Raw genomic sequence first — 9,924 nt, 5'->3', positions numbered from 1 at the left:
CAGACATGCCATCCGCCCTGAAACAGTGCAGACAACTGCGGCTCTAATCTAATCTGGCCTCCAATGAGGATTGTCAGGGAGAGGGGATACACTTCCACCTGGACCAGGAATCCTCCAGCGATAGTCTGAATGTCCAGGGGATCAAGGGATTAGCTGAAGGCAGCGTCCACATGTGTTTACAGACCCAAGTGTGGGCAAACCTCTCTGTGCTTCACATTATTTTTGATATTTTCTGAATAAAATACAACCAAATATAAAATATGACATCACATATTTGGATGCAGCCATGTTACATCTCAAGAATACATTTTGATTTCCTTATACATTAACATAACATCCAACCTCAGAATCATTGCCTGCTTAATATTACTGGATCATTTGAAGTAATTAAATAATTATGAGTAGTAAAAACTAATAATACAAATCTCCTTTTTCAGTGCAGTGTAAACATATCCAACACCAGTGCTTGCATTCAGTCTAAAGCTTTCTCTGTCTTTGTGTATTAGTCATATGTGGTCAGTTGGAGGAACGAATCCTCCGGCCTTTCAGAGGCTGAGGAGGCCTGAAGTTGTTCTCCATTCGTAACCTCTGGTCCTCTTCCTCTCCAGTGAACAGCAGCAATCTAAATTTGCCCAGCTGTTCAAGAAAAAAATGTATTCATTAAAACATTTTATTTTTATTTTCATTTCAACCTGTTTTATCCTGTTTTAAAGGAACAATACTACTAACACCCACAAAAACAAAGGTACTTGAATGATACAGTACTACTGTGTATTATGTTACATGGTAGTGAAAAACAAATTAGTGGTAGTTATATAAGAGCCTTTCCCTGCTGTGTCTCTACACAGGCATTTCTCAATTAAAGCCCTGCACCATCCAGTCATTCATCCATCAGGATCATCAGCTGAAGCAGATCAAAGGCTCCAGTCGTGGACTCCAAGGTTGTGGGGCCCGATGCGTGACTTGTACCCACCCCCAACAATGCTACGGATGTCTCTTCACACACTAACTTCATGCCTGCACACATGGGTGATGCTATCACTGAAACTCCATACTTCACTTGGGAGTTAAAGCGTGGAGCTCAACTAGTAAAGATCAACAAAGTGTAAGAGCATAATCCAGCGGCTGGCAGCCGTCGCCACTCTGCCGAGGGCCGAGGGAGGCATCCAGTTAGTCAGCTTAACTTGTCAACAGTATACATTTTGAGACAGGCTCTTTTGAATTTGAATTTAGCAAGGCTACCAAGAAAAAGCATCATGTAACCCATGTTGACCTATATTTACTAGTATTTATATTTAAGAAAATAAAATTCAGTTGTGTATTGTGTTACGGGTAAGAGGTCACTGGTTCTCATACCATTCAAAGCTACATGCAAAACAGTGAGAGCGGAAAAAACCTCTTAAATAAAAAATAATAATAATAATAATTTTCCTAATATCCATTTGAAAATGCATCTAACAAGTTCACCAATGCATAAAATGTTGCAGTAAGTGATCTGCAAAGATCATATCTCTTCATATCACTACATGTACCTTGTAGTAACTGGCAGAAATGATTACTGTAATAAAATATAAACTAGCTGAACTAACTGTACAATATAACCAAATGGTTAACAAGCTCACCTGCTTTTCTGATACAGCAATTGGTTCTTTAAGCAATATCCAAGTTACACTTTCATGGAGTGGAGGTGTGGTCAGAGATCCCAGATAGGTCCAGTAGTGGAGGCTGCTCGGTAAAAGGCACTTTGGATTGAAACCCTTGAAGTCTGTTACACTGCCCTAAAAGAGAGAAAAGTTTATTATTTACTTAAACATTACATCTGTTAATTCTTACTGACTGCACTAACCTTATACTTCACCATGTACATTGCATCTGTAATTGTGTGAAGCCACCTGTGGTCATCACCTGTCTTATGTAACAGACAAACATGCACAAAGCATGGTTTTGATTTAGTCAAATGTAAAACACACAAATACAGAAAAAGTAACTAGACACATTTTATAATGAATTATGTTAATTGCTTTCCTAATAAACCATTATGTCATTCTGTAGTTATTTATATTGGTTAATTGAGCATGTCTTACTTCTAAAAAAATGCCAATAACAGCAAGTCCATCCGGAGCTGTAGCAGCGTGATCAAATGACTTGTACTTGACAGCGTTCCAGTGCACCAAATGAAGCTAGAACAGGAAAGGATTCATCAGTGGGTCCAATCATTATATAAAGTATACTATATCACAGATTCAGGACCAGCTTTGATCAAATATAAGGTTTTGAATAATAGTCTTGTTTCCTTGATAAATGAAATACATTTGTTAAGCAAATGTGGGTAGAAAAGTGCTTAAATGACAATCAATGACAGTTAAGAAACATTTTAATTACTGTACTATTGGGGATATACACACCACTGACCTCAGATGCATAGCTATTTCCTGCGACCGTGTGCTCAGAGCCATCACATCCCTTTCCACCCCAGTGGAAGTGAAACTGTCTGAGCCTATAGGGGTTTTCAAGGGGGCCTCCATGGATCACTGTAGGAGATGACACAGAGGATGTAGAAAGGTTTACTGGCCTTGTTGGTGATAGAAATACATTTGACCAAGGCTTTATGATACATGAAGGTGTTGATCCAATTCTTATTTTAAATTCAGAAGTCACACATAAACAAACATGCATATGTCCTTGTAGTAGCACCTCACAGAGTTGAATGTCTCTGTCTGTAAAAGTGTACTTTCTATTTTAAGTTGCACATCAATCTATCATTTTTTTGTGTCCTAAACCTAGGCTTTAGTTTGACCCACAAATACCAACAGTCAAAGCCTTCACACAATTATGAACACCAAAACAACATGGCATATGACCAACTAAATACATAAATGTAATGTAAAACACAATTTTTGTTCAATACATACAGTTTAGCTTGGTTCTTATATGGGTGTTGTTAACAACCGTATATCAAGTCTGACAGTACAAAGTCCAAAGTAATGCTTTGATCTCTCGGCAGGGAGGCGTGACAATACAGAAAAAGTTCTTTAACAAAAAAACAAAAAAACAAAACATTTAAATGCAAACTGCAATTGCAATATATACCAGTAACGGTGTGTTTCCTAGAGAAGACACTGTATTTGCTAGTAACACTAGCCCATGCTAATAATGGAAAATTGTAAATTGTATATGTGAAATACAATGGTTAAAGGTGAGTGTGCTGTTAAAAGTGAGCCTTGAGATAATGCATGGTATCTGAATATATTATCTATTACTGATAAGCTACTCTTTGTATTTAAGTCTGGTAACAATTCATACATTATGGCCATGCTGCTTTGATATGTCATCTGACAATACATAACATATGTAACTTTCTGGTGACATGCTCACCACCTGCTTGTCTCCATAGAGATGCTATTGCTTTGTCCAGAATGCTCCACAGTATGTCATTAAACTTCTCTATCTCCATGGAGACAAGCAGATGACACCATTAGGACAAGCAACAGGTTAAACCTCTGCCACTCACTATACCTTTTGGGCATTTTTGACTAATAAAAACACCTGTATCTAACAAAATTTTAAATGGAGCACATTTTAAACTGTGATATCAGTGGCAACACTGTCCCTTGTTCATTTACAGTGAAAGCTACTAGATAATATGATATGATATGATACATTACACTGGCTTTATCATTGGTGGTAATAGCAGGGTGGTAAGCATGGAACCACCCAGTTATAAAAGCTAATAGGGTCATAATAAGCATTAAGATCATTTCAGGTTATTATGACTCTTGTCCACTAGACAGCGTCTCATACTTTTAAGTGTTAGCTACATTTCCCTGCAGTACAAACAGGGTGTTATTTAACCATAGATTACAGCCAATTTTGTAAAAGGCTTGCACTTTCTAAAGCCACAAGGTAATCCACTCAAAATAAGATGAAACATTAATGTTCCTCAAAGCAACTATCATAGCTGAGATTATGGGTGAACTTTGTACACACATAATACACTCATGTATGTTTAGTGATTTTAGTTCTGTGTACATTTGTTACCAGTTTGATGCATAATTTCACCACCCAAATAGCATTAATAAAGTTAAATAGAACCCATAATTAAAATAATAATAATAATGATAACAACAATAATAATAACAATACTAATAAAGCCTTGTATTACCAGATCGGTCATCTGTGTCATCAAAGTTCACCACTACTGAATGTCCATTGTTGGAGATGTTGATGGAGGTACAGTGATCATAGTCGAGCATTATCGGGCCTAAGCTTGGGTCATGTGAAACTTGGCGGGGGATGTCAATGGGAGACTGACGGCTGCCCAGAGCCACTGGGTAGTTTTTATGCCATACATCTGGACCTATAAAGAGAAATGTTTATCAGATTATCAAATTTAATCAATTACAAGTGATTAAAAGTAATTAATTGACATACTAATTTAATTGTATATACTGGATAAAAAACCGCACAGCATTTTCTTTTCTTTTTTCTTTCTTTCTTTCTTTTTTTTTTAACTAATCTCTTTACACTGACAACTATAAGTGACCACACAATCCTTTAAGCAATAGGTAATCTGGCATTAGTTCAATGAAAGCCTCCTACTTTCTATTTGCTCGTAGGCGTAACTTGTCCAGAGAGAAAACTAGAATAGTCAAAATATAATTTACCGTTCTCTTGCCCATACCCCCAGTGGTTCCCTTTCATGGTCACGCTGGAGATCACAAAGTGGAGATCACAAAGGTCCCTGGACCAGTGAGCTGCTCCTAATGAAGCTCAGCAGGCGGCCGAAAGGGAAGGGCAATTATCCGCCTTGACACGCCTCCCACGCGCTCAGAACCCAGAACCAAAACAAGGCACCCAGACAGCATCAGCACAACTTTTTTTTTTTTTTTTTTTTTTTTTTTTTTTTTTTTTTTAGATATTTGGAAAAGTATTACATACATGGGCAACAATATTTTAGGATATATGCCTATATCTGTATGGAAGGCTTTGGCTATTTGTCAGGCTGCATTTTATCACATTAATTTAGGTAATAATATTAGCAATATTTTAATAAATTAGGTGAACTTCTTGTTCGGTCAATATTTATATTGTTTTACCCTGTCACATGTCCCTTTACGTCTCCAATGCAGTCTATGAGCCTGAAATATCTGAAATCTTTTCCAAAATGATTTTGAGTTTAACTGTCTTTGCCACAAATTATAGATCTTTGCATTAAACCGTGCACCTGCAGCCATTACGCGTCCATATAGCACCCTCTAATGGTGTTTCCTGGTGATACACTAAAAGAAACTACTCAGTATTTTTTTTCATCCATCAAACTGCTTTATAATGAATCATGGGAATGTATTAAAACGGTTTAATTTTTTTCATATAACGTATTCTTAACATCAAGATGCACAGATGTCACAAAGTCACGGGTTTTGTGTCGAAAGTGCGAATGCTGCGTAACACTGCTCTCTAGGTTTTCTTTGGAATCTGCTGCTTCGTATGTTGATATAGTTCTCCAGACTGCTGAAAAAGCAGCCTTAATGCTACTATGGCATCCACTAAAGCTTCAAAAGAGCAGAAATACGACAGGCAATTGAGGTAAAAGCACAGTGCAATTTATGCTCCAGGGCTCCACGACACAAGACAGCACAAAATACAACTAGATCTCCACCTAGCTCACTTGCTATTTGCGTATTTGTAATGCTAACAAGCTAACGCTGCTCAATGGTAATATATTTATAATGTGACAATAATAATAATAATAATGGCCAAATAATTCCCCTTTATTAGTTACTGTGTACTGTTTTGCCTTTGTGATGTTCAAACGTGGCAGGTTATCCATTCGAATTTAGGACTGTGTGAAGAGGATGCTACACTTTAGCAATGTCCCTCCAGCCTAAATGCTAATACTCATTCATTCTTAATGCCACTGTCAATGCTGTTTCCAGATTATGGGGAGACCACGGCCAGGAGGCATTGGAAAGTGCTCACGTCTGCCTCATAAATGCCACAGCAACAGGGACAGAGATACTAAAAAACCTGGTTCTTCCTGGTAAGGACTCTATAAGTTCACTCATTACTATTGTGCTGTTATTACATTGCAGTGATCACACTCTGTAATGATGCAGGCATTGGAGCGTTCACAATAGTTGATGGGCATACTGTTACTGGAGAAGATATTGGAAATAAGTAAAGCTGCACCAGGCCACAAAAAATGTATATTTACTGTGTTTATGAGAGTATTAATGTTGGTTTTGTCTTTCAGCTTTTTCTTGAGTATAAATCACATTGGGAAGGTAAGCTAAGATGTCATTCATGACAACACCGTCGCATTATAAAAGTAGGTGAAGCGTCTCCTTGTCTGTTTATAGAACAGAGCACATGCTGCCACTGAGCTTCTTCAGGAACTCAACAGTGACGTTTCAGGAAACTTTGTTGAAGAGGTTTGGATCTTAAGTGTGTAAATAATTCATATTTAAGATTATCACACAATTGGTAACTGCTTTTTATTTGTGATTCTTCGTCAGAGTCCTGAGAATCTCTTGGAAAACAATCCTGAGTTTTTCCACAGATTTACTGTTGTCATTGGTGTCCAGTTACCAGAAAAGTATGCCTTATTTACTTTTACTCAGTGGTAAACATGTTGCTCCTGTATCCTACTCTTATTTTTGTTTCTATGTTAAGCACATGCTTGCGGCTCGGCTCTGTTCTTTGGAGTGCCTCTGTCCCTTTTCTCATCTGTAAAACATACGGGCTCATTGGCTACATGAGGCTAGTGGTAGAGGAGCATACAGGTAGATAAAGATTTTAATAGTTACTAGTTTAATTTTATGTAATTTCAGTGAACTATTATATTTTATTTACATGATTTTTCATTTTCATTTTTAGTGATTGAGTCGCACCCAGACAATGCCTTGGAGGACTTACGATTAGATCAGCCTTTTGATGAACTGACAAATCACATTGCTTCTTATGACTTAGAAAGCATGGACAAAAAGGTTCCACCATCAACAGCATTGACAATTTATTCTTATTGTTGGGTTATTTCACATTTTCTTGTACATTTTTTAGGATCACAGTCACACTCCTTGGGTTATTATTGTCGCCAAATATCTAGAAAAATGGCTTAGTGAGGTAATAATAACATGCACTTTAATATATGTTTGCCATTTACTTTAATCTCAAATTGTCTTGCTCCTTTGTAGTATAATGGTCAGTTACCAAAGACGTATCGTGAGAAAGAGGCCTTCAGACAATGTATACGGGAAGGTATTCTCCTATAGCATTGTTGTGCAAATACAATACATTCTACATTATTGTGCTTTTAATACTGTTCCCATGTAATTCAGGTATCAGAAGAAATGAGAATGGTGTCCCAGAGGATGAAGAAAACTTTGATGAAGCTATAAAAAATGTCAATACTGCTTTAAATCCAACTAAGGTGATTTTATATTTATGAATGAATTTATATTTATATATAATATTATGAACGATTTATTTTTATTTTATATTTATTTAGTATTTCTACAAATTACTTCATATAATTTAAGATAACACTGCCTTTTTAGATTCCAACTGCTGTTCAGGATCTCTTCAACAGTGAACAATGCAACCACATCACTGATCAGGTTCTCATTTTAAAGTTTTCATTATGTTGGTTTGTACTGTTGTTTGTAATTATGCTCATCTTTCTATATGGACAGTCCTCTCCCTTTTGGGTGATGCTGCGTGCTGTCAAAGAGTTTGTTCACAACGAAGGCAATGGCAATTTACCTGTCCGAGGCACAATACCAGATATGATAGCAGACTCACAGAAATTTATTAACCTACAAAACATGTAAGTCCTTTTCTGAATAAGAAATATTCCAGTTCTTCATCTTTAACCCTTGCATGTACAGTATCATTTAGTGATGTTCATATTTATTATGTGATTTTACAGTTACAGACAAAAGGCTATGCAGGATGCAGCAGCTGTTTCAAAACATGTGGAGAGTTTAATTCAATCCACTGAACTGGTGTGCTTGTAAATTGTTTTGCAAGTTTATTGTAGTAAAATCTAGTATTTACTATATTTTTCTTTTGAAATAGGCACCAGAAAGCATATCTGAAAAGGACATCAAACTGTTTTGTAAGTACCTCTTATGTAAAGTACTTTGAGATCTGCGGTTTTAGGTTTGTCTCTTAGTATGTTAGTACGTTATACAAATTCTCTTTTCTTTGTACATTAGGCAAACATGCGACCTTTTTGAGGGTGGTGCGCTGCAGGTCCTTGGCTGATGAATACAGTGTGGATTCACAAAATAAAGATGAAATAAGTATGATTACATCTTTGAATTACATCATCTGAGATTTTACTTTCTATGAGAGGTTAAATGGGTGTTTTTTTGTTTTGTTTTTTTTCAGCATCAGCCATGGACAGTCCAGACAGTGAGATGGTTTTCTACCTCATGCTGCGTGCTGTGGACCGCTTCTTTCAGCAGCATTCACGCTACCCAGGTAAAGAAGAAGAATACAAGAATTTAATTTATTGTCTTTGAAAAAAATAAAATCACGTTTAACTGTTGTCCACAAGATGGCAGTCTTAGCTCTTCTTAGGGAATTGCAATTGGCGAGCTTGAGGAACTCCTCTCTCTACTTACTCATTTTATATCTACTTTATTGATTTATTTTTTGTCTTACTCATTAGGAGTGTATAACTACCAAGTGGAAGAGGATATCAGCAAACTGAAGCTGTGTGTGACTGGACTTCTACAGGAATACAACCTCAGCATCAATATCAAGGATGATTATGTCCATGAGTTGTAAGCACTATTTCCATCAAATACAAGTTTATGTCCAGAATTATGTCTTAAGTACATCATATAATGCTTTATTTGTTTCTGAATGATTTGCCAATAACTTTTTCACGGTTTGTTTAGCTGCCGTTATGGTGCCACGGAACCACACACAGTTGCTGCATTCATGGGAGGTAAAGGCCCACATTATACACATTATGCAATACTTCTTAATAGTTTACTAATGAATTTCTATTTTCTTTAGGGGCTGCAGCACAAGAGGTCATCAAACTCATTACCCACCAGTTTGTGCCCTTTAGCAACACTTACATCTACAATGCCATGTCTCAGACCTCTGCCACCTTACAGCTCTGAACAGTGAGGTATATTGGTTTTCAACAGTAACTTATTTCATTGATTATCAACACTATGACGGAGCATATGAGTCAAAATGGATCTTTCATTACACTCAGTATTGTGCACTTAATTGTAAAAGTCAGTGGTAATAAATCAGTAAGTGTTTTGTCAATAATATTGTAAATCTAAACTGGCTAAACTATGTTAAACTGTAGTATTTTTATTTGTCACTGTCCAGTAAGTTACAGTATGTAGCACTTAATACAAAAATACTTTCTTGGTTTGTATTGGCAGGAATGATGCTGATCTTTTTCTATTACAATAAATAAGTCACTGTTGTAATAAAATCTTCTCTTAATGTTAACATATGATGCTGTTGTGTGTCCCATCAGAGAGTTGGTATAAGATACTCACTGGCAGCATCTGATAGGCTTTGAGGTAAGCTTATGTGATTTGATAAGTGAAACAAGGTTTACACAGTTATCTTGTCTAAATAAATGTTACATGACAACCATGTGAGCTTCCTGGGAGGCCTGCAATGTGACTTATCCTCTGGCTGTCTTCAGGTTAGGATCAGAGCCCACACTTTGGACATGTTTGTTTCTTCAACATTAGGGGGCACTATGCTTCATACAATTTGGAACTAGAACATTTTCTCAAATACTGTTGGTAAACAAATAGGGAACTTTCTCTGTAAGATTTATGTGCAAGAGCTAATCAAATGCATATCTCTGTTAATATAATATGGGAAAACAGCGAGCATTGTCATAACATTATTTTGTTTTTCACTCATTAGTGTCAAGTA

The 9,924-nt window shown here is 36.6% G+C and overlaps 2 protein-coding genes across 2 annotated transcripts; one reads left to right on the top strand and one right to left on the bottom strand.

Annotated features, from left to right (window-relative positions):
- Nucleotides 1-273: 273 nt before the first annotated feature.
- Nucleotides 274-4,729, bottom strand: ca7 (carbonic anhydrase VII). The gene is made up of 7 exons (XM_020938990.2): nt 4,665-4,729; nt 4,163-4,357; nt 2,413-2,531; nt 2,085-2,180; nt 1,847-1,909; nt 1,623-1,778; nt 274-636 (listed from the first exon to the last, which is right to left on the bottom strand). The coding sequence occupies exons 1-7, from the start codon at nt 4,699-4,701 to the stop codon at nt 517-519; spliced, it is 786 nt and encodes a 261-aa protein (XP_020794649.1). The 5' UTR covers nt 4,702-4,729; the 3' UTR covers nt 274-516.
- Nucleotides 4,730-5,427: 698 nt separating this feature from the next.
- Nucleotides 5,428-9,483, top strand: nae1 (nedd8 activating enzyme E1 subunit 1). The gene is made up of 20 exons (XM_020938880.2): nt 5,428-5,586; nt 5,937-6,040; nt 6,117-6,177; nt 6,254-6,284; nt 6,360-6,431; nt 6,516-6,595; nt 6,673-6,782; nt 6,877-6,986; nt 7,060-7,122; nt 7,194-7,257; nt 7,338-7,429; nt 7,557-7,616; nt 7,692-7,825; nt 7,928-8,003; nt 8,077-8,116; nt 8,217-8,303; nt 8,392-8,484; nt 8,675-8,789; nt 8,907-8,956; nt 9,028-9,483. The coding sequence occupies exons 1-20, from the start codon at nt 5,537-5,539 to the stop codon at nt 9,135-9,137; spliced, it is 1,602 nt and encodes a 533-aa protein (XP_020794539.1). The 5' UTR covers nt 5,428-5,536; the 3' UTR covers nt 9,138-9,483.
- Nucleotides 9,484-9,924: the final 441 nt, after the last annotated feature.

The sequence above is a fragment of the Boleophthalmus pectinirostris genome, unplaced genomic scaffold, assembly GCF_026225935.1.
Source record: "Boleophthalmus pectinirostris isolate CB_2022bp ecotype Guang Dong unplaced genomic scaffold, ASM2622593v1 HiC_scaffold_19, whole genome shotgun sequence".
Classification (NCBI taxonomy): Eukaryota; Metazoa; Chordata; class Actinopteri; order Gobiiformes; family Gobiidae; genus Boleophthalmus; species Boleophthalmus pectinirostris.
The sequence above is the reverse complement of the archived record's forward strand: the minus strand, read 5'-3'. Positions and strand labels throughout refer to the sequence as shown.